The 25,881-nt window shown below is 40.0% G+C and overlaps 1 protein-coding gene across 9 annotated transcripts in view; it reads right to left on the minus strand.

Moving 5' to 3' along the window:
- The window catches only part of akap9 (A-kinase anchoring protein 9), a 198,149-nt gene that overhangs the window by 1,241 nt on the left and 171,027 nt on the right, over positions 1-25,881 (minus strand). For 6 of the 9 annotated variants that reach the window (XM_033012551.1, XM_033012504.1, XM_033012544.1 and 3 more), the window contains 9 exons: positions 19,638-20,330; positions 13,511-13,761; positions 11,598-11,736; positions 9,203-9,382; positions 6,997-7,200; positions 6,353-6,585; positions 5,725-5,804; positions 1,370-1,526; positions 733-872 (listed from right to left, as the gene is read on the minus strand). In XM_033012551.1, the coding sequence (XP_032868442.1) occupies positions 733-872; positions 1,370-1,526; positions 5,725-5,804; positions 6,353-6,585; positions 6,997-7,200; positions 9,203-9,382; positions 11,598-11,736; positions 13,511-13,761; positions 19,638-20,330 (2,077 nt within the window). The remainder of the gene's footprint in view (positions 1-732; positions 873-1,369; positions 1,527-5,724; positions 5,805-6,352; positions 6,586-6,996; positions 7,201-9,202; positions 9,383-11,597; positions 11,737-13,510; positions 13,762-19,637; positions 20,331-25,881) is intronic. The other 3 variants (XM_033012536.1, XM_033012526.1, XM_033012515.1) reach the window with 3 other exon arrangements.

A 25,881-nucleotide genomic window follows, 5' to 3' on the forward strand; every position in this document is an offset into this window, starting at 1 on the left:
GGGTAACTGAGATGCTTTTTGCATATCTCACATTAATTTCACAACTGACAAGACTTTCTTTACCACAATGCCTCACGAAAATGATCAGGGACAGACTTGCTAATTCTCCTTGAAAGCTTTTTTTCTCCCATCTGATAGGAGGGCAGTTGGATTGCCAGCTATAGTCTTGGCTTTATAGAAGCGCGTTTCTTAACTTTCTAGGGAAATGGCAGGTTAGAAAAATCTACAACCAGGCATGCCCAAAAGTTGTTAATGGCTGAGGGGATAATACTCCAGTGAAATGTTGTCACTGATTATTAAAATCACAATCTCCAAACCATCACATCTAAACAATTTCTATGAAAACTCTTACTTTTAGCTATTCAAATTTCCCACCCTCCTGGTTGAAAGTCCTGGCCCATGACCTAAAAATGCCAGGTGTCATACTATCTGTGGTATAGTATAGAGGGAGGTGGCCTTCCATCCCATCAGATCCATGCTGACTGATGATGGAGCAACGCCATCCATCAGCCCGATTCCCTTTCCCTTCTTCCCTGGAAGCTCACGATTCATTCTTTTTCATGAACCCTCTGCTTCCATTTTAATGATTTACCACTAATTCACACCGAGGGGTAATTTACAGTAGTCAATTAACATAGCACGTGGCTTTTGAGATTTTGGGAAGAGATGATTCATAGCTCCACAAGGTAGGTTAAAAAAACTTCCTTAAGTTATCCACTATCCACGTGTTACCTGACTGCACAGTCCCCAGTCGTCGCTGCAGTGATTCCAGTCTGTTAATGTAATCTGTTAAAGCTCTGTCAGGGTCGTAGGTTTGGAGGTGTGAGGCAGCTATAGAACCTGAATTAGAATCAGGTAGGCTGGATTGATACCTAGAAGATAAAAGACAGACCAAATAAATAAATGTATTTTGACAATTAACATTTGCCCGAGCTAGTGGTTATCTGCTGAAAATTTGACAATTTTAGACAAACAGTTTGTACAAAATAATATACAAAAGATCAGGACGTGCAACAAATACTAAATATATAACATAAATATAACATTGTTCATTGAAATGTACCTTGATTAATAACTGGATAGTAATATAAAAAGTAGTAAACATACATTACAGTAATTAATTTTCAAATATAGACATTGATATGATTAAAGTCTATATTTAGACTGCTTTTCCATGAATGTTTTGCTTTTCTCACAGGCATAGTTATTCTAAACAACATGTAAGCCTTAAAATAATGTTACAAATTCATCAAGTTTCAGTAATAACAGAGCACATTTGTTTTTTAAACAGATACATCTCTCCCAAAAAACTTGCTGTATTCATTAAAATTTTGCACATTATATTGATTATATTATGCTGAAAAGTCACCTGGGTTGAGTGTTTGTGGCTGATCTGGGGGATTCTTGACCAGACCTTTGTCTACTTGTGCAGTGTCTACGATCTCCAAATAATTCTCTGGACAAAGATGACTCCAAAGATAAGGTCCCAGAATGCAGAAAAGGGGAATCCATTCTTAGTTCATTAGCTAGATTTTAAAGATAAAATGAATGCATGAGTTCAAATTAGTTATTTACGACACAATTACATATGATAATTGCCCCAAAGTGCAAGAATTAATCAGATGGCTTATTGCAAAGGAGAAACAATTACCCTATGTATGTTAACTAAAGACCAATATACTTTATGGTAGTTCCTTAGATCTACTGGCACAACCTACAAGCCTTTCAACCAGTGCTGAGAGAAGGGAAATAAATTGTAAGGGAAAGATAAATTATGTCTTAAATTTCAATGACAGTAACTATATTTTAAGAATAGTCAATTTTATTCGTCACATACACATATAAGTGCAATGAAATGAATCTGCCAGCAGCGGTACAATTGAAAAAGAACACACAATACACAATAAGATTTAACACAGGAAACATCCACCCCAGCATTCCTCACTGTGGTGGAAGGCACAAAGTTCAGTCAGTCTGTTCACCCGTGGTTGGGGCCATAAACTGATCGAAAGTACTTTAACAATTAAATCTTCCTCTGTGTAGCCTTACAACTGTTGTCAAGCTATTCCAGTTGAAAGTATCATGGAGCTCAACACCAATACCAGAAACTCAAATTCACTTATTTTGTGGCCATCACTTTCAATCTTGCTGTACAATTCAAGTTGACAAAACCAAAACATACAGTAATCTTACATTACGGAGAAACTTCATTTATCCGACATACTCAAGGCTCTGGTGATGACCCACCAACAGATTTTTCCAGACTACTGGATGCCTTTTTATCATTACTAATACTCCACTTTTTATCATTACTAATACCCTAACCGATCACTTTCAATGAGTCTGGTGAGTGAATGGAGATTGTGAGACATGAGAAGCGGACAGAGAGTGCGGCAAACATCAACTGATAAGGCAGATGCCAAATCATTGGTGTTTCTGAATGGTTGTGTAACGGATTATCCGACTTTAATTTGATATACAGATTCAATGATAGTCTTCATTTTACAAAATGGTCTACTTCAGAACCGAAATTGGGTGGGACAGTTCAGTTATGACTGGAGAAGTTGTGTATTTTCCTTGGAATGGAGGAGGTTAAAGGGGACATGACAATAGACAATAGGTGCAGGAGTAGGCCATTCGGCCCATCGAGCCAGCACCACCATTCAATCCACAATCAGTACCCCATTCCTGCCTTCTCCCCATATCCCCTGACTCCGCTATCATTAAGAGCCCTATCTAGCTCTCTCTTGAAAGTATCCAGAGAACCGGCCTCCACTGCCGTCTGAGGCAGAGTATTACACAGACTGTGAGAAAAAGTGTTTCCCCGTCTCCATTCTAAATGGCTTACCCCTTATTCTTAAACTGTGACACCTGATTCTGGACTCCCCAACATCGGGAACATGTTTCCTGCCTCTAGCGTGTCCAAAGCGTTAACAACCTTATATGTTTCAATAAGATCCCCTCTCATCCTTCTAAACTCCAGAGTGTACAAGCCCAGCCTATGACATTCTCTCAGCGTATGACAGTCCCGCCATCCCGGGAATTAACCTTGTTAACCTACGCTGCACTCCCTCAATAGCAAGGATGTCCTTCCTCAAATTAGGGAACCAAAACTGCACACAATACTCCAGGTGTGGTCTCACTAGGGCCCTGTACAACTGCAGAAGGACCTCTTTGCTCCTATATTTGAATCCTCTTGTTAAAAAGGCCAACATGCCATTCACTTTCTTCACTGCCTGCTGTACCTGCATGCTTACTTTCATAGACTGATGAACAAGGACCCCCAGATCGCGTTGCACTTCCCCTTTTCCCAACATGACGCCATTCAGATAGCAATCTGCCTTCCTGTTTTTTATATCAAAGTGGATAACCTCACATTTATCCACATTAAACTTCATCTGCCATGCATCTGCCCACTCCCCCAACCTGTCCAAGTCACCCTGCATTCTCATAGCATCCTCCTCACACTGCCACACAGATTTGTGTCATCTGTAAATTTACTAATGTTACTTTTAATCCCTTCATCCAAATCATTGATGTATATTGTAAATAGCTGTGGTCCCAGCACAGAGCCTTGCGGTTCCCCACTGCCTGCCATTCTGAAAGGGACCAGTTAATCCCTACTCTTTGTTTCCTGTCTGCCAACCAATTTTCTATCCATGTCAGCACTCTATCCCCAATACCATGTGCCCTAATTTTGCCCACTAATCTCCTATGTGGGACCTTATCAAATGCTTTCTGAAAGTGCAGGTACACTACATCCGCTGGTTCTCCCTTGTCCATTTTCCTAGTTACATCCTCAAAAAATTCCAGAAGATTAGTCAAGCATGAATTCCCCTTCGTAAATCCATGCGGACTCGGACCGATCCTGTTACTGCTATCCAAATGTGCGGCTATTTCATCTTTTATAATTGACTCCAGCATCTTCCCCACCACCGGTCAGGCTAACTGGTCTATAATTCCGTTTACTCTCTCCTGCCTTTCTTAAAAAGTGGGATAACATTAGCTACCCTCCAATCCACAGGAACTGATCTTGAGTCTGTAGAACATTGGAAAATTATCGCCAATGCATCCACGATTTCTAGACCCACTTAAGTACCCTGGGATGCAGACCATCAGGCCCTGGGGATTTATCAGCCTTCAGTCCCATCAGTCTACCCAACACCATTTCCTGTCAAATGTGGATTTCCTTCAGTTCCTCCGTCACCCCAGATCCTCTGGCCACTACTATATCAGGAACATTGTTTGTGTCCTCCTTAGTGAAGACAGATCCAAAGTACCTGTTCAACTCATCTGCCATTTCCTTGTTCCCCATAATAAATTCACCTTTTTCGGTCTTCAAGGGTCCAACTTTGGTCTTAACTATTTTTTTTCTCTTCAAATATCTAAAGAAGCTTTTACTATCCTGCTTTATATTCTTGGCTAGCTTACCTTCGTACCTCATCTTTTCTCCCCGTATTGTCTTTTTAGTTATCTTCTGTTGCTCTTTAAACATTACCCAATCCTCTTGCTTCCCGCTCATCTTTGCGATTCATGATTGAGATAAATAAAATTCTGAGGGGTTTCGATCAGGTAGTCTACAGGAAACACTTCCTCATATCAGTAGCAGCTAAAATTAGGGAAGACAGATTCAGAGGGGATACGAGGGGGACATTTCTCCACCCAGTGAGTAGTGAGTGTTCAGACTGTACTGTCTAGGACAGTGGTTGAAGGTGGCAGCATTTACGAAATGTCTAGAACACTCGAATCAATGAGGTAATGGATGAACCCAATTCAATTCACCTTTCCCAATTTTTCTTGATCTGCAGTTAGCAGAAATAAATCCTCTTCAGATTTAAAAATACTAAATCTCCCGGCAATAATGGACATTTGTGGAAGAGAATTCCAACTTCAACTGCCCCTTGCATGAAGGATATTTTCCCAACCACTCAAGGAAGACACAATTATAATAATTAAGTTATGCCCTCTAGTGCTCTACTCCCCAATCAGCAGAATTACTTTTCCTTTATCTATGGCCATAGTATTTATGTTACCGTAATATTATACTAAATTTAATCAAATTGTGCTTTATCCTATAAATGAAAGGGAATACAAGCCTAAATTGTGTACCTTGGCTAACAATTTAACCTCCAGAGCTCAGATATCCTGGTAAATCTCTGCAGTACTGTCTTGAACATGAACATGAACATTTTCAAATATCTGCTGTCCAGAAATGTTCTCAGTAGTTGAGTGAATGTGATTAGCTGTGGGGCAACCTATGTTTAATTGCCCAGGGCAAATTGAGCAACATTCATTCAGGCACCATGATAAGTTTTTTGACCCGTCATTGAATTTCAATGCTTCATAAGTTCATAATAGGAGCAGAATTCGACCATTCAGCCCATCAAGTCTACTCTGCCATTCAATCATTGATCTATCTTTCCCTCTTAACCCTATTCTCCTGCCTTCTCCCCATAACCCCTGACACCCATACTATTCAAACCATTTTGGCTTTTTAAACCACAACGTTTCTGTGCACTGCTACTAATACTTTAGGTAGTACTCTGTCCTTTCCACTTAGATTCAAAACAGACGACCATACTTCATGCAAATCTACTTGTCCCAATTAAGTTTGTAGTTTGATGTTTCCACAAAACTGCTTACAAAACAACCAATCTTTATATTATTAGTAAATGGGTTTGTGGTTTTCAGACCAATATCATTTCTTCTCTGGAACTAACTTACCCAATATCTGTCCATGACCATTCCTGTTTAGGCTACTTGACACAGTGGCCTTCTGCCATCTACGGACCAAAAATTTTAATCTACACGAGAAAGTTTAAAAATATATTAAATTTTGAACCAACTTCATCTAAAACAATTCACATTACTTCATCCACATACTGGCTTTAATTTTTTTTAACGTTAAATCAATACAGAAAGGTGAAAAATGAAGATAGAAAACCTATGAAAAAATACAAATATAAGCTCATAGAAAGAACCTTCTTAATCCTTCTATTAAAACTACTGCATAGCTTAAAATGTTCAATAGGTTCTGAAACCATTGTTATTCTACCCAGCAAATATTTACATGCAAAACAGTGCCACTAAGAATAACATATTTTAATAAAAGTATTGTCAAACCTTGTGTGAATGTGAATGGTTTGATTAAAACAATGAGATTTTTACTCTTTTGCAATTAGGAAAACTCTGAATCCTAGTTAGCAGAGAAACATGCACTGTTAAAATAAATGTAATGTGGCATTACTGGTGTTAAACAATTTATCATCTGGTCACAGGCTAGAGCAGAGTTGATTTCTTCAACAGTCCAAACACATTCCAATACCTTTGCACATTTCAATTGTTTGCTTACCTTGAGATTGCTATGGCAACCCTAACCACAGAGCGGAAACGGGTAAAGCTTCTGGATCGCTGGGTGATAACCTGTAAACTGGTGTAGCTGGGGTGACCGGCCATTCTGGCGATAAAGGAGAGCGTCGCTTGCTCACATTCTTGAAATCCACCGAGTAGAAGTAACAAGTACTTCTTCTGATAAATAAGTGCCTTTCGGAAACTTTCTGCCCGCAGATACTTTCCATAAATTCTCTGTGGGGCGGAAAGAAGTTGCTCTTAAAACCACACATCTTATATTTCAGGAAAAGTACCCATACAATTATACATTGTATTTTCAACTCATGCAGAGACTCAAGGGAAGGCTTTATCCCTCTCAGATTAATAATGGCCATCTAATCATAATCATAATTTATTAGCCAAGTATGTTTTGCAACATACGAGGAATTTGGTTTGCCAAACAGTCAAGCAACAAGACACAAAACCACATAAAAATATGACAAAAACATCCACCATAGCGGCTCCTCCCCATTCCCTATTGTGATGGAAGGCAATAAAGACAATTGTGATACAAAAATACAACAATGTAGCACACATCTCTCTACAAATATAATCAAGTATGAATAACTACCGAGTGAAGAAAAGGTGGATTTCCTTCAAGTTTACCTTTAGAGCAATATTTTCAGAACCTGACCCAAACAGTTCTGTCTGTAAAGTTTCATTTCTGGCTTCTGCTTTCATTTTAGCTAACTCCGCCTCAGCCAGCTTCAGGGCCTGCTGAAGATTGGACTTTTCTTTTGACCATACGGTTCTCTCTGATTTTATTAAGGTGTCAACGCAATCCTGGTTGTCCAAATGTCTTCTAGTTAACTGAAAAATGGGATAAACATATTGCAACATATATCTATTGAGAACATAGAGAACTGCAGGAAAAGTAACACCTTCATAACCAAAACTGGTGATAGTCAAACAGTTGTATGCTGACAAATTAATGCTAACATATTTTGACACTTTCAGTCTACTTTGAGATTACTGTTCAAACAACCAAAACAAATTGCAGCAAAGCATTAATCATTTATCACACATTAGACAAAGTATTTTCTTGCATTCTTCAGATCATGTAAGGATATTAAAATAAAATAAAACTGATGGTAAACCTGTTCATTGCTTCAATTTATTTCTACACTTTTTCAGATTGTTTAAATGTACGTGTTTTTGCTCCAAACCTGAAAACAGAATGGAAAGTTTTATCTACATTTTATTGCCCAGCTTGCAATGGGAAAGAAGGTACTCAGAATATTTAGATAAATAGAATACCCATCCATATTCTCCAAGGATGCTGCCCAACCTGTTACTTCAGCATTTTGAGTCTTCCATCAGAATGTTCCAAATCATTTAGCTGTACTAAAGCTTGTTAATGAAATGCTGAACATTGGATAAAAATATTAGATTCCTTTTGTTAGCTCTCCCTTACAATGCAAAAAATAAAAAAGGTTATTCAGCTGCTTCAGACCAACAGATGTAGATAGATATGTATTCAAAATAGAGAACTAAAGACAATTAAATATGAATCACACATTCCTGAATTATAACTTACTGCCGATGTCACTGCAGGCATGGAAAATTCTAATGAGCTATAAGCATTAATTAATTATAAATTATAAATTAATGTTCCTCAGATTTTCCAACAAAACCAGAGTTCCAGAAAATGGGAAACAATTGTAAATTTGCCTTATGTTTTACAGCTCACCCTCTAGTTCCTCTTGACATTAATTTGATATTAGATTAAAATTAGTTTTTTTGGACTGCATTCAGTACGGACTGTTGTTAGATATTCAACATTCTAGTCCATATTTTTCCACGAACATTTATTGAGAAGCTAGGTTAATATTTGGGTCAATGGTGACTCCCACAATGTGAATGGTGTTGAACCCGGCAATATTTTAGCTGCATTACATTGGTGACATCTTTGTGGGAAGAACATAATCGTGGGAAGTGATTTTTCACTTTTCTGGATAAAATCATTTTTGTAACTCTACAAGCGTGATAAAGTTAAGGTGCAACGGTTCAGTATTTCCAGATACACCATGTTATCTGGTCCCACAGACTTTGCTATGCCCAATGCTCTCAACCATTTCTTGATATGATATAAACTAAATATCACAGGCAGTAAGGCACAATTCTGCGCATGCGACAATGTCAGGCTGTTGCTCGATTAGATTGTGCCACAACTGATTTTTATGATAATCCCAAACTGTTCATGGGAGAAATCAAGTAAACCTGAGGACAACCTTGCCTTGTTTTAATTTTCTGTTTTACCCCTGGCAATTATGTACAGGGGCTTTCCAGGCTTTTTCAGATGGGAGTTTAAAGTTTGCAACATTGTAGGTCAGAGTCACAAGCCATTCAAGGATGGCAGATTTCCTTACCTGAAGGAGTCAGATTGTATTTTACAACAAATTTGCATTTTGTGCTCATCATAACTAAGACTAGCATTTCCTCCTTGTCCCCCACTCCCTGCTCCAGATTATGAACCCAATTTAAGTTCTACAGCAGCAATGATGGGGTTTTATCTCACTCTCTGTATATTTAGTGCCTGCATTACTTATCCACTGTACCACCACTAAAGCAAATAACCAATAGGGAACAAAAATTAAATGTAGAATTGAGCACATTTACTGATCAAAATATATTGCTCATTTAATGAAAATAAATTTCAAAATTCAAAATATATTATTAACATTTTAATTTTAAAAATAAATTTTATTTCAATAATACAATTCAAACAAATTAATTTAACGCATTTGACAAAGTTTTGAATTTTTATTCTCAATTTTTTGCACTTAAGTTGGCATTTCCATTGTACACAAACCTGCTCGCCACTGGAACTGAGCTGACGATATTTTCGAACCTCTTCTTCGAGTTTCAGAAGACTATTGTGCAAGTCATTCTTTTCTTCAGAGAGTCTGCTAACAAAACCCGTCAAGTCTGCATTTTGCCTTAATATCCGCTCAATGAGAGTACTTGTTGATCCTGTAGAAGTTATATTCTGCTGAAAAATGTATTAGCATGAACTGTTATTGTGTTTCTGTACAGGTACACATAAACTATTTTCAATATCTAGAGGCATAGATAACATCAGGTTGGACTTGGCTTCACAACACATAAAATGTACAGTGCCCAACTCTTATAGCTGGTCTATTGGTTCAACCGCAGTTAGCCCACCATATTTGCCATGGTTAATACTCAGTCTTTTTAAAGCCCATCAACCTTTTTTGTCACTCACCACATCTTACCTATGCCACACTAACCAAATAAATTGGAGGTGTTGCTGGAATTCTGTATGCAATGCACACCAACTTTGATCCAACAAACACCAGTGACTATAATATTTTGCTGGTCTGCCACAGAGAGGCTATCATACGGAACTACAATTGTTTTACTTACGTACATTCCTATGCAGATGACACCCAAAAGAAACAGCTTTCCTACACTGCAACTGTGTCTTCAAAAGTATTCCATTGCTTACAATACAATTTCTGATGCTTTTAAGTCAATGCTCTTGATGTTCTTGAGCAAATTTGTCCTTAACTTTCAAACCAAATATCCAACATACTACATTTATTTCTGGCTAATTGAAGTAATATCTTAATATAAATAAAGCTTATATATTAATCTGGTTAACAAGCTACAAGCAATGACATAGGAAGTGACGAGAAGGGTAATGGAAATTGTTTTTTTTGTGAGCATCTTCATTGTCTCTTCTGGATCATAATACAAGCAATGTAACCACAGTACCTGCTATTGTGGGCAGCTGCTTTGTTAAACAGTGAAAAACCTAATGTGATATTGCAACATTTGAGTGTGACGAATGCTCCCAACCCGAAACATCATCTATCCATTTCCTCCACAGATGCTGCCTGACTTGCTGAGTTCCACCAGCACTTTATGCTTTGATGAAGCTCCAATCACAACTTTGGTGTGTTAGGTGCATAAACTTCAGACACCTTTGATTTACCAAGAAGTAACAAAAGAAAACCAAGTAATCAAATGTAGACTTGATGTCAAGTTCATCTCATGTTCGGATCCTTCTGATGAAAGATTATTGCCCTGAATCTTTAACTCCGTTTCACTTTCTTTGAGTGCAACCTGACGTGAATGTCAGACTCAATATCAAATACAACAATTTCAGATCATTCGCTTTTTCTGTCAGTATCAGAATTGGCTAGTTCAGCTGCAATCTTATCCATCTGCAAATAGGGTCCTGACCTGAAACACTATACTACCATCTCCCTCCTTACATGCTGCCCAACCCGCTGAGCTCCTCCAGCAGATATTTTCTGTCCAATTGTAATAATAACTCAATTTTTCATGCTCCAGAGATACAGCATTTCCAGTATTGGTTTCCGATCTCAGCAACAACTCTAATGCATATTTCACAGCTTTTACATATCCCTTCGTTTTCTCCCTGTCTAGCTGCCAGAGGAAGCAGTGGAGGCAGGTACTATAACATTTTTTTAAAAGATATTTGGACAGTTACATGGATAGGAAATATTCAGAAGGATATGTGCAAACACAGGTAGGTGGGACTAGTGTAGATGGGTATCTTGGTTAGTTAGCATGGACAAGTTGGGCTGAAGGGCCAGTTTCTGTGCTGTATGACACTAACTGCCTTTCTTTTTCTATCAACTAAATGGCTCCATAAATGGCAGAATCACCTTGGCAACCCCGGCCTCATGTTTATGTCCTTTCCATTCCTCCTCTGCCTACCGTGTAATTTAAAACTAATGTGTTTTTTCGTTCTCTGAGTTCTTATGAGGGATCATTGACCTCAAACATTAACATCGCTTCTCTTTTCATAGGTGCTGCCTGACCCGCTGAGTGTTTCCAGTATTTACCATTATTATTTCAGGATACATTATCTGCAGATTATGATTTTGAATGTTTCTAGTATTTTATTTTATGAAAAGAGGGTTAGGAATTAATTGTGTCAGAATATCCTGGTTATGAACCCAAGAACTGTCATCATTCTGTTGATGAGTATCTTCTGACACCCAGAACCAAACAGCCAAATGTTAATTTAAGCATTACAAACCAAGTAATGTTTCCATATTAAGCTATATGTTTTGGTGTGTGAAACAGAAACCAACAAGAGACCATATCCATTTATTAACATAGGTGTCCAATTTCAGCAATTAATGTAGCTACGAGATCATTTAGATGAAATTGCAAAGCAATGATCTTATACACCAGAACATTTGTCTCACCTCTGCAAATACAGGAATTTGCAGTTGCTGTAACCGCAAAGCCAAATCCTGAATGCTGTTGTGTAGCCAAATCAGGTCATTTTCATCTGTGGTTTCGGCACCACCCTGAATCCTGTTATGAAAAATTGGGCTGGTTATTCTAATCAGCCGATGAGACATGAATTTAAAATATGCAGAATGAACACGTATACGAAGTAAAGGTCGTATTAACTATTCTTTTTATACTTTCACTTTAGTCAATTTTCACTGCCAATATACTGTGCAAACACAATCTAAAGCTTCTGCTAACAAAGCAAAAATGCTAAAATGTTCACACTAAATTCAGAGCATTTTCCGCGTAGGTCCAATTGAATTCAGGATTTTCATAAGAGTGTTCCTCATGAGCCTTGCGCAGGGGCAGAGAGTCCACTCATTTCAGTGGAAGGATAGGGCAAGTGTAAATTAATTTACATTTTTTAATTGATTATTATTATTTTTAAATTCTTTATTCATTACCATTTTAATAGTTTGCAATGTTTTATTTGTTCCATTTATAATGAATTATTTTTGGATGTTTTTGAATGCTTTTGCATGTCAGGGGCATTCAGAAACGTCAATGTTTTTGACACATTTCACAACTAGCTATATTTTGGGGAACAGCTTAATTGCATGTTAAAGATTTTGCATGCATGGTGTGTTCTAACACTATTTCCACCACTCCCAACCTGGCAATGCCTTTACATTATTTGGTTGCAAGCGAGGCTTCACTCTTCAGGACAGTGGTGGCACTTGTCACCAAACTAACACCAATAGAGCTACAAAAGTAGGTCAATGATGAACATGGACTGATGTTGGTAGCTCTATATCAGGTGATAGAAAGTGTAAATAAATGTTAAATGTAGATGGGTTGGTGAGCATGTTTGCTAATGACGCCAAAATGAGAGGAGTTGCAGACAGTGAGGATTGGTGTCACATGATACAGTGGGATATAGATCAGCTGCAGAAATGAGCAAAGAAATGGGAGATGGAGTTCAGCAAGTGTGAGGTGTTGCACTTTGTGAGGTTGAAAGAAAGGAGAGAGTATATAATTAATGGCAAGACCCTTAACAGCATTGATGTGCAGAGGGATTTGGAATCCAAATTCATAGCTCACTAAAGGTGGCAGCACTAGTAGATAGAGTGATAAAGGAGGTGTATGGTATGCTTGCCTTCATTGCTGTGGAAGCAGCTTGTCCAGAAACATCACAATTTGGTTTGGGAACTGCTCTGCCCAGGACAAGAAGGCTCTGCAGAGAGTAGTGCGTTCAGCCGAACGCACTATGGGAACTACACTCGCCCCCCTGCAGGAACTATACATCAGAAGGTGCAACTCCAGAGCCAACAAGATCATGGGAGACCCCTTCCACCCCAGCAACAGACTGTTCCAGCTGCTACGGTCAAGCAAACGCCTCCATTGCCATGCTGTGAAAAAGGAGAGGTTGAGAAGGAGTTTCTTCCCAGAGGCCATTAGGACTGTAAACTCCTATATCACCAGGGACTAACTTTACTGAACCATTCTACTATTGTGTGGTGTCTTTTTAAAATTGCTGTTTTTTCTTTTTTTCCTCCCACAAATATGTAATATGTGATATGTGTTTCTGTTCCATTCTGTTTTGTAGGTTTTGGGTTTTTTTTTGCACAATCCGCAAGCATTGCCACTTTTCATTTCACTGCACATCTTGTATGTGTGTGATGAATAAACTTGACTTGATTGCTAGGGGCATTGAATATAAGAGTCCGGATGCATGAAGTGTTTTTTTGATGTTTTAGATGTTTCTGTATCCGCCGGGCCATTCAGAAACTTTAAGGTTTTTGTTAATATCTGTTATATTACTGTGATTTCAAACAAATCAGCTGCATTCATTGCTCAGTGGAAATATTAACCTCTTTTTTACCTGTTTGCAGCTTTGTTGACCATTATTGAGAGTTTGGAAATAATCAGCTGTAATTTCTGCCTGATGCTCTCCAAGTTAACAACTTCTCCAGATTCGTTGCTTCCCCCGTCAAGCTCAGCACCGCTGACTGCTTGAGCATACATAAGCTTGTCAGAAACTGATGCACTCTTTCTGGATTCTGTTGTTGCCAGCTTTTGTTGAATAATCCAGTCTCTCGTTCTGTCTGATGAAAGCTCAGTTTTGCATGTAGCCTGCAATTAAAGGCAGCAATTAAAAAGTTGTCAAAGTTGACAAATATCAGCATAATTGTCGAAGCAACTTTCCTCAGATGATGTCCAAAATATTTTCCCATCTAAACAGCTTTGATAAAACAATAGCAATTGGGCCTTGTCGATGAAACACGATGAGAACAAGTAGGACTAACATTTGTAGCTGCACCGATGTCAGTAGACAGTAACATCATGGTGTAAAAATCACGGGTGCAGTTAAACCCCAAATTCTGGAAGGTGCCATCATTGATATCCTCCTCCTATAGGGTGTGCTCATACATATTTTGCAGATAAAAATGGAACCAATTTTCTAAACATTATTCTCATGAAACAAGGCACAACATATTTTAACTGGCAGACAACTGGGAAGTGGCTGTTGAGGACCAGTGGGGTTAGAGAAAGGACCTCCTGGCAGGTATGAAGCACAGCGACAGCATGGTGTTCAAGACCCTGGAGGCCAGGCGCCAATGCCACAAAATGATCAATGGCAACAGCAGCACACTTCCCAACCCAACGACCAGAGACAACTTCACCTGTGGAAGCTGTGGGAGGGTCTGCCTGCCAAGGATAGGCCTAGTCTGCCACAGCAGGAAATGCATCCACAGATGAAACATTCCTCTTTCCAATTAGGACAACGTCAAAGCCACACCATCATCGCTCGCAGGTGGACGAATGCCAACCCATTCTTACTTTAATGATCACAACAGTCTCTGCACTCTGTTAGGTCTTTAACCTTCTGCTCAGGTATCTATCTTCCTCCATGATCCTTAATTAGGTCCCCTGGGTAGACCCACTAATTTTAGCCTGTTCTTGCTTAGTGGAACATATTTTTTGCTTTCAATATTTTTCTTTTCTCCTCTCCATTATTATGGACATCTCTAACTCTTACAAGCAGCTTTATAGACTTGGATTTCCTAACCACCTCCTTTTCAAGTGGGCAAATGCCTTCAAAGCTCCAGTCTTCATCCAGGATGGTCTGACGACTACTCATTGTTTTTTCAAGCCCAACCATGCCCCACCCTCCTCTGCCCAGTTGAATTTACTCTTAGATGGAACTGCCCTTGATCTCATTCACATTCTCCAAAAAGGCATTACATTGAGAACGTGTATGACATTCACAAATCACAATATAACTCTCTTTGTCTCCACTTTCCACTAACCAACCATCCTTTCGTCCCTTCTGAAAGCATCAGTGACATGCTCATCAAAACAACATAATTTCCTTTGGCAGCTGAGGGTGTTGGCCTGGCCTAAGCTCCCCAATCTTCCCAATGAAGTGCATATTTTTTAACCACCACTATTCTCACCATCATGAGTCAAGAGGATTTTATTGTCATACGTCCCAGATAGAACAATGAAATTCTTACTTGCAGCAGCACAACAGAATATGTAAACATAGTACACTATGTAAACAATATAATAAATGAGAAATCACAACTCCAAAATCCTGTTCAGTATTCCCTGCACTTTCTGTTTTTATACTGGATTTCTTAGCATCAACACTCCAGTATCATCTTAATCTTTGTGGGGAGATTTTCTTCATCAGTGACTGCTCTTACGTTTGTCATTGACCTAATCAACCAGCTCTATATTACTGCATCTCTGAAGTAAACAAAACCTCTTTTCTGCAGCATTATAATTTTGGCATAATTCTACAATTTTAAGAAGCACTGTTGATATTAAGCACAATAAATGTTTTGATATGGTCAAACACTCAACATTTGGGGCAAACTTAAAACAGATATGAAAGAAAATGAAACGATTTTGCGGGAGACTTTGCTAACATCCATATTTGCAAGTAAGAGGATAGATACACAGGAAAAACAGATGGAAATGGTTTTGACTGAACAAACTGTTGTAATCATTATCTCTGATTTTTTACATTGCTCAGTTGGCCCACAATAGTTTATTTCAGTATTCTTTATTTACATTCCTATGTTGTTTTATTTGGGATGAATAAAGAATACATTAACTGATGACTCTACAATTGCCCTGTTACTGTTCTATAAAACAAAACAAAAAAAAGCTTTCTGCCATAAGCATTGCCAAATGTTGTCTGGTGACATACATGACAAAATATGAATAATATTCAGTCATGACTTCTAAAAATGTCAAACAACAATAAGCCTCTTTTATAATTACATCTGGCCTCAAAACATGTTGGAAGAATGTAGTGGAAAACATGTCAAACCTGCTGTTCCAGTGTTCAGCTATATTTAGGACACTTGAAGGTCATAAGGTCTAAGTGATAAGAGTATAATGAGGCCACTCGGCCCATCAAGTCTACTCCACCATTCAATCATGGCTAATCTATCTCCACCCCCCCCCCACCCCAAACCCATTCTCTTGCCTTCTCCCCATAACCCCTGACATCCGTACTAATCAAGAATCTAAAAAAGCTGGTGTTAAGGCACAAAATCTAGGAAATTAATATGTAATAGCTCGTTTTGCTCCATCATTCACTTGAGGGCATCAGGCCTAAAGGTAAATTTTGTAGTTTGTAACAACTGATTTAACAACAAACAAGCTATTAATATATAGTACATATTTAGGCTTAAAGTATTAGTTTAGTTGCTGCAAAAATGCAAGCCATCTCAAAAATGTATAAAATCTATCTCAAAAATGTATAAAATGTAACAGCTGTATGTATAAAGATAACGACCATCAGTAAGAATCATACAGCATTTAAACAGGTCCTTCAGCCCAACTCATCCATACAAATACAGATGGGCTGCAACGGCAGTGCGATGGTAGAGTTGCTGCTTTACAGCGCTGGAGACGATCCTGACTACGGGTGCTGTCTGCACGGAGTTTGTACGTTCTCCGCGTGACTGCGTGGGTTTTCACCGAGATCTTCGGTTTCCTCCCACACTCCAAAGACGTACAGGTGTGTAGGTTAATTGGCTTGGTGTATGTGTAAATTGTCCCTAGTGTGTGTAGGATAGTGTTAATGTGCGGGGATCGTTGGTTGGTGCAGACTCGGTGGGCCAAAGGGCCTGTCTCCGCGCTGTATCTCTAAACTGAACAAAATAAGGTTTTATAACTGAAGTTAGTCCGTTTGCCTGTGTTTGGCCTATATCCCTCCAAACCTTTCTTATCCATGTACCTATCCAAATGTCTTTAAGCGTCGCCATTCTAGGGACCAGGCTTTGGTTTTTTTTGTATTGTATTGAGTTTTTTTAATTTATTGAACTTCTTTAAATTTGTTTATTACGTTTATCTGTGTTTACAAACCTGTTGTGCTGCTGCAAGTAAGAATTTCATTGTTCCGATTAGGTACATATGACAATTAAATACTCTTGATTCTTGTTACAGACCTCTGCAGCTTTTCTTGGCAACTCATTCTTTATACGTACCACTCTGTATGAAGAAATTGCCCCTCAGATCTCTTAATTCTCTACCCTCGCCTACCACCATAAAAGATCAATGGGAAATGCACTCTTGCTGGCTCTCCATCTGCACTGGACCACTTGGACAATAAGAACATGTATATCAGGTTGTTGCTCGTTGAATACAGCTGGGCATTCAACACCATCATCCTCTCCAAATTTGTAATCAAACTCGGGGAACTGTGTCGCTGTTCATCCTCATTGGCAGAAGACAATCAGTGTGCATTGGCCACAACACTTCCTCTTCAATAATCAGCAGTACAGGAGCACTTCAGGGCTCTGTGCTCTACTGCTCTACTCACTCTATACCCATGACTGTGTAGCCAGACATAGTTCCAATGTTGTCTTTAAATTCACCAATGATACTATTATTGATGGATGAATAAAGAGTAATGTTGAGTCAGAGTATAGGAGGGAGCTTGAATATATGATTGAATGGAAATCTTACTCTCAGCACCAGCAAGACCAAGAAACCGATTATTGACTTTAGAAGGGGAAAACTGAGCATCCACGCACCTGCCTTCATAGAGAGAACAGTTGTGGAGAGAGTCAACAATTTCAAGTTCCTGGGTGTGTATATCTTTGAAAATCTGTCCTGGGCCCAGCACATTGACGCAATCATTAAGAAAACTGATCAATGTCTCCAGCACATGGTATTGAAGGTAGGGTATTGACATGGATGGAGAACTGGTTGGCAGACAGGAAGCAACCAGTAGGAATTAACGGGTCCTTTTCAGAATGGCAGGCAGTAACTATTGGGGTGCAGCAAGGCTCAGTGCTGGGACCCCAGTTATTTACAATATATATGAATGATTTAGATGAGGGAATTAAATATAACATCTCCAAGTTTGTGGACGACACAAAGCTGGATGGCAGTGTGAGCTGCGAGGAGGATGCTATGAGGCTGCAGGGTGACTTGGATCGGTTGGGTGAGTTGGCAGATGCAGTATAATGTGGATAAATGTGAGGCTATACAATTTGGTGGCAAGAACAGGAAGGCAGATTATTATCTGAATGGTGTCAGATTAGGAAAAGGGAAGGTGCAACGAGACCCGAGTGTGCTTGTACACCGGTCACTGAAAGTAAGCATGCAGGTACAGCAGGCAGTGAAGAAAGCTAATGTAATGTTGACCTTCATTGTGAGGATTTGAATTTAGGAGCAAGGAGGTCCTACTGCAAATGTACAGGGCCCTGGTGAGACCGCACCTAGAGTGTTGTGTGCAATTTTGGTCTCCTAATTTGAGGAAGGACATTATTGCATTTGAGGGAGTGTTTAGGTTCACCAGGTTAATTAACCAGGATGGCTGGACTGACATATGATGAAAGAATGGGTCGACAGGGCTTGTATACACTGGAATTTAGGATGTGAGGGGATCTTATAGAAACATATAAATGTTTTAAAGGATTGACCAGGCTAGACCAGGAAAAATGTCCCCGATGTAGGGGGAGTACAGAACCAGGGGTCACAGTTTAAGAATAAGGGGTAGGTCATTTAGGACTGAGATGAGGAAAAATGTTTTCACCCAGAGAGTTGGCAATCTGTGGAATTCTCTGCCACAGAAGGTAATGGAAGCCAATTCACTGGATGATTTTAAGAGAGAGTTAGATTAGCTGAAGGAATCAAAGGATATGGGGAAAAAGCAGGAACAGGGTACTGATTTTAGATGATTAGCCATGATCATATTGAATGGCAGTGCTAGCTCGAAGGGCCGAATGGCCTACTCCTGCACCTATTTTTCTAATTCCCGAGAAGAATGAGGAGATTCCGTAGTGGTGGGCACCGTCACGGGTACTGACCTCCCCACCAGCAGAGAAATCTAGAGGAGGTGCCGGCCGAAAAAAATCAGCCACATCACCCTTGCCACGCTCTGATTTCACTCCTACCATAATGAAGGTAGTATAAGAGTCCGAAAATGGTGACCAGCAGCTTAAGAAATAGTCTCTTCCCAACAACCATCAATCAGGCTCTTGAATGCTTATTTTATTTCATACCAATCCTTTTAAAGATGTGAAGTCATAATGAAGAAACTGTTCCACATGCACCTGGTTTCAGGTTACTTCAGGTTATTTTTTAAATATTGATCTGTATTTGCAAATAGAACCACAATGAACATGAATGCACGATAAGAGCAGAATCGTGGTAATGATTCTATGACGGTGGTAATCTGGAAAGCAAATCTGACTGATTCCTCACTTATGTGGAGACTCTTGGGATACGGAGGGGAGGGGGAGCAGCACAGTTTACAACAAAATCCAATGTCTAGCACAGTGGACAACAAATATCCATATAATCAAACAACTTGCCTGAATGCCTTTTAAGTACATTCCTGAAAATTACTTTGCAATATCTTCACATATTGAAATGGTTTTATAATAAGTGTGCCATGCACCACAAGTTGTAACTTGTGAGGTCATCCAGCTATTGTTCAGGAAAATTGTAAAATGGGTAATTAGGCTTGTAGAACATACCTCAGTCTGAGGAACTTTCTCAGTAACATCCATCTCTGATCGACGTTCTGCTGCTCTTTCACTTCTCACTTGATCAGTTCCATGCAATGCCAGAAGAGTCTCTTTCAATTTTCCCTTCTCTCTTTGCAATTTTAAAACTTCATGTTTTTCTTTCTCCAGCTGCTGTAAGAGTTCTTTAGCCTGGAGCTGTAACGAATCCACTTTCTCCAGAACCAGTCTGTGAGATTCTTGCTCTTTTAATAGAGATTTCCTATGAATCTGCTGCTGCTCCTCAAGACGTTGCCTCAACTGAAATGACTCAAGTTTATACTTCTCCATTTCGCTCACCAACTCCACAGTCCTGTTACGCTGATCATTTACCTGTTTCTGTAGCTCCAAAAGTAGCAATTCAGAAGACTTCCCTGATGGATTCTGCATTGCTTCCTGCGTCTTCTCGGCACTCTGAAGTTGCTTAGAGAGTTGACGTTCTTGTTCGAATGCACTGTTTAACTCGCAAGCTCTAGTTTTCTCAGCATCCAAGACAATCTGGAGCTCAGTAATACGGCTTCTCTCTTGTGACAGTTCAGCTTTGTGTAGGGCTTTCTCAGAATCGATGCTCTGTCTCAGTTCACTTACTGCTGTCCGTTCCTTTTCCAAAGCACACTCCAATTGCAAATGTTTTCTCTTTTGATCCTCAAGTGCCACCTTCAAATCCTGAAATTATATAGGAACATGGTTATCTAGTTTATTCTATTGACGTAAATTATATCTTCATTTTCTAAGCTCTGGAATAGATCATTTTCTAAGCTCTGGAATACAGCTACAGCAGTAGACTGGCCGTCTGTGTTCTGGGCCACCACACATTCAGTGATGTGAAATGAAATCCCACCCATTGGCTGCTGGGAAATTTAAATTCAAGTAATTGAAAGTCAATGAATCTGGAATTTAAATAAAGGCTTGATAACAGTAATCATGATATTGTCAGATAGTTATAACAAAAATCATCCAGTTCATTAATATTCTTGAGGAAGGAAATGTGCAATTTAGAGTATAACATGCAGTTCTGGTTGTTCCATTGCAGGAAGGATGTGGAGGCTTTGGAATGGGTGCAAAGGTGGTTTACCAGAATGATGACTGGATTAGGGGGTATTAGCTACAGGGAAGGATTGGACAGACTTGGATTGTTTTCTCTGGAATGCCAGATGTTGCGGGGAGACCTGATACAAGTATATAATTTTATGTGAGGCATAGATAGAATAGACAGTCAGAACCTTTTCCCCCAGGATTAAACAAAATCAAATACTAGAGAGCATAGCTTTAAGGTGAGATAGGGCAAAGTTAATGGACTAGTTTTTCTTTATTACACAGAGGGTGGTGAGTGCCTGGAACATGCTGCTGATGGTGGTATGATAGTGGCTGTTAAGAGACTTTTGGATGGGCATATGAATATGCAGGGAATAGAGGGATATGGATTATATGCAGGCAGATAAGAGATGGTCATGGCATCATGTTCAGCACCCATGGAAACATTGTGGGCCAAAGGCCCAGTTCTTGTGCTAATCTGTTCTATGCAATATTTACATCATCCGGTTCATTAATATTCCCGAGGAAGGAAAGACGAATCTGGCCTTTATGCGATTGCAGACCTACCAACTTGGCTCTTAACAGCCTCTTCAACAATTGGGAATGGACAATAAATGCTATTGTTTCCAGCAACATCCATAGTTCATGTACAAATACTTTAAAAAGTGTTATTACAATTCACACCAAATAGATGCAAAGCCAAGATTTTTTCCTTCCAGAGTAGATCTTCTTCTTCTTGGCGTGCACAGCCTAAAGTTGTAGGACAACTTGTTCTATTTGATCTTATTTGATTGTGCACGCCAGGTTGATTGCATTCGCCGAAACAAGGTGGACCACGTGAAGGTTGCAATCTCCAACCCCATAGAGTGACCTCAAAATATTTTACCCTGATTTGCTAATGAATATGCTCAGAATTCAGAGATTTTGATAACATTTTAATCTAGTCATGCTCACCCATGAATTAAAACAGCTACTTCCAGCTAATTTGATTGCTTAGGTGAAAAGAGAGCAGCTTGTAATGGAGCCGACCAGAGAAAAGGCAATTCTGGATTTAGTGTTGTCCAATGAACCAGATATGATAAGAGAACTCGAGGTAAAGGAGGTAGTGATCATAATATGATTAGTTTTAATCTGCAATTTGAGAAGGAGAAGGTTAAATTGGAAGTGTCAGTGATGCAGTTGAACAAAGAGGCCTATGAAGGCATGAGAGGGGAGCTGGCCAAGGTAGACTGGAAAGGGATCCGAGCAGGAATGATGGTGGTACAGCAATGGCAGGAATTTCTGGGCATAATCCGGAAGACGCAGGATCATTTCATTCCAAAAAGTAAGAAAGATTCTAAGGGGAGTAGGAGATAAACTGTGGCTGACAAGAGAAGTTAGTGATAGAATAAAACTAAAAGAAAAGATGTATAACACAGCAAAGAGTAGCCGGAAGCCAGAGGATTGGGAAACTTTCATAGGACAACAGAAGGAAACAAAGTGGGCACTACGGGCTGTATAGATGAAGTACGAAGGGAAGCTGGCCAGGAATATAAAGAAGGACAGTAAAAGCTTCTTTAGATATGTTAAGGGGAAAAAGAGTAGCAAAGTCAAATGTGGGTCCCTTGAAGGCATACACGGGTGAAATTATTATGGGCAACAAGGAAATGGCAGAAGAGTTGAATAGGTACTTCGGATCTGTCTTCACTAAGGAAGACACAAACAATCTCCCAGATGTACTGGAGGACAGAGGATCTAAGGGGGTAGAGGAACTGAATTTTTTTTTCATTATGTGAGAAATAGTATTGGGTAGGCTAATGAGACTGAAGGATGATAAATTCCCAGGGCCTGATGGTCTACATCCCAGGGTCCCAAGGGAGGTGGCTCTAGAAATAGTGGACGCATTGGTGATCATTTTCCAATGTTCAATAGATTCAGGATCAGTTCCTGTGGATTGGAGGATAGCTAATGTTATCCCACTTTTCAAGAAAGGAGCGAGAGAGAGAAAACGGGGAATTACAGACCAGTTAGCCTGACTTCGGTGGTGGTAAAGATGCTGGAGTCAATTATTAAAGAGGTAATAATGGGGCATTTGGATAGCAGTAAAAGGATTAGTCCAAGTCAACATGGATTTATGAAAGGGAAATCATGCTTGACTAATTTTCTGGAATTTTTTGAGGATGTGACAAGTAAAATGGATGAAGGGGTGGCAGTGGATGTAGTGTATCTAGACTTTCAGAAAGCCTTTGATATGGTCCCGCACGGGAGACTGGTGACTAAAATTAGAGCACATGGTATTGGGGGTAGGGTGTTGACATGGGTAGAAAATTAGTTGGCAGACCGGAAGCAAAGAGTAGGAGTGAACGGGTCCTTTTCAGAATGGCAGGCAGTGGCGAGTGGAGTGCCGCAAGGCTCAGTGTTGGGGCCACAACTGTTTACCATATATATTAATGATTTGGAAGAGGGAATTAGGAGCAACACTAGCAAGTTTGTGGATGACACAAAGCTGGGTGGCAATGTGAACTGTGAAGAGGACGTTAGGCGGTTGCAGGGTGACCTGGACAGGTTGAGTGAGTGGGCAGATGCGTGGCAGATGCAGTATAATATAGATAAATGAGGTTATCCACTTTGGCAGCAAAAACAAGGGGGCAGATTATTATCTCAATGGGGTTAGGTTAGGAAAGGGGGAGCGAGGGGTCTCGTTGTACCTCCCTGGGTCTCGCTGCACCTCCCCCTTACCTAACCTAACCCCATTGAGATAATAATATGTCCACCGGTTACTGAAAGTTGGCTTACAGGTACAGCAGGCAGTGAAGAAAGCTAATGGAATGTTGGCCTTCATAAGAGGATTTCAGTACAGGAGTAAAGAGGTTATTCTGCAGTTGCTCTGGTGAGACCACATCTGGAGTATTGTGTACAGTTTTGGTCTCCTAATTTGAGGAAGGACATCCTTGTGATTGAGGCAGTGCAGGGCACGAGATTGATCCCTGGAATGGCAGGACTGTCATATGAGGAAAGATTGAAAAGACTAGGCTTGTATCCACTGGAGTTTAGAAGGATGAGGGGGATCTTATAGAAACATATAAAATTATAAAAGGACTGGACAAGCTAGATGCAGGAAAAATGTTCCCAATGTTGGGCGAGTCCAGAACCAGGGGTCACAGTCTTAGAATAAAGGGGAGGTCATTTAAGACTGAGGTGAGAAAAAAAGTTTTCACCCAGAGAGTTGTGAATTTATGGAATTCCCTGCCACAGTGGGCAGTGGAGGCCAAGTCACTGGATGGATTTAAGAGAGGGTGAGATAGAGCTCTAGGGGCTAGTGGAGTCAAGGGATATGGGGAGAAGGCAGGCACGGGTTATTGATAGTGGACGATCAGCCATGATCACAATGAATGGCGATGCTAGCTCGAAGGGCCGAATGGCCTCCTCCTGCACCTATTTTCTATGTTTCTAGGAGAGTGTAATAAATCCTAGGTTTGGTGATGATGAAAAGCTGAGAAATGATCTATGAAGAGGATATAGTCATCTCAAGGAGCGAGGAAGGAGGTGGTAGTGGGAGGCCCACATGACCTTCCCTTGATGCATTTTTCTTTCTTTAAGTTTAGTTTAGATACAGGGCGGAAACAGGTCCTTCGGCCCACCGAGTTCGCGCCGACTACAAACATGTACATCTTTGGACTGTGGGGGGAAACCGAAGATCTCGGAGAAAATCCACACGGTCACGGGATGAACCTACACACTCCATCCAGCACTCGCAAATGGGATCAAACCCAGGTCTCCGACGCTGCAAGCGCTGTAAGGCAGCAACTCTAGCACTGCTCCACCATGCCCGCCCTTTCAAGTTCTTAAAAATTAGAGTATCAGTTGATATACCTTTTTTCCTCTATTTCAAGTGGCTTAGAGTACAAAAGCAAGTCTTAGAGGTTGTATTTCTTATTTGGCAATTTTTTGGAACTGAGAATGACGTGAATCTTGCAGGCTCAGATGTGGCTAATGAGGGCAATGTGGCAATCACAGACATCCAGAGATGGGTAAGTGGAGACTGGGTGCACCGATGGGTGGCTAGTTTGTGAGGTGGTGATTATGATGTATAGGTCAACATTCTAAGTAGAATTCCAAATCATCCTTCTCCACTTTGAGCAGTTATAGGCCAGAAATTCCTCAGAGTCAGTAGTCACTGGATTTTTTTGAGTAGACTTTGAGAAAATCATTGATTCGTTTCTTGCAACATTGGCAATCTCATCCCATGACAAAACTGGAAGACTGTGGGAGTAACGCATGCAAACAAAATGGCCTGGGAAAGTTGTCAACTCAGTGTTACCAGCACTTCAATAATAAGGACATTTGTCAGGAAAAGGCCACCAATATTGGTTCACTGATCATTCTAATAAATTTGGAGGGTTTTTATTTGAGCAGCATCAACTGTATTTCTCTGGTGCCTTGCAATACTGCTACAGGTCAATTAGATTTCATAAGTATATAAGAGAGCTGGGATTAGAGGCCATGAGTTTTGTATTATTTCTTCAAATATCTTTACTGCCAAACGATCAAAGACTGTGCAGACATCACCAATAATGTTTGCCTTTACCGAGATGTAGATGTGGTCCACGTTTTCCATGGTCTCACCCGTCAGAGGGCAGTGCGGTGCAATGAGGGAAAGTTGATGGAGGACCTCTGTGTTGAGGATGCAAACACTTCAACAATGGCATGCAGCTTAGGCTCTAAGCATGCACACAGTGGTAGCTGAATGCTGCATCGCAACTACGGAGACAGGCGTTTAGTGACTGTAGGTTGAAAAGATTTCCATCAGTTCTGAAGATTAATCATCTCCCGCTGGGGTTATTTTGGAGATAAGATGCAATATTATGGCAAAAACAACCAAGGAAACTCTTGGGGCAATGACATCAGACTTCACCATGCATGGTTCTGTCCTAGAACCATTGGTTAATATCATGGCTTGCATGCCACCATGAAGGTGAAAAATAAGGGATGAGCTAAATTTCTGTATGATGTGGATGTTCCACAGTTCCTCCTGATGTGAGGCCAGAGACAGGGACTGTGTATGCAATTATGAGAGAAAACCAGAGCATCCGAAATAAGAAATCCAAGATAAGAAAGTTGCTTACAGAAAGTCTTGTGTGAGAGAAATTTCATCTCAAAGTCCTTTTGGTTGCTCAGAATGTTTAAAGCTCAGACTGGAACT

Source organism: Amblyraja radiata, chromosome 2 (genome assembly GCF_010909765.2).
Source record: "Amblyraja radiata isolate CabotCenter1 chromosome 2, sAmbRad1.1.pri, whole genome shotgun sequence".
Taxonomy (NCBI): domain Eukaryota; kingdom Metazoa; phylum Chordata; class Chondrichthyes; order Rajiformes; family Rajidae; genus Amblyraja; species Amblyraja radiata.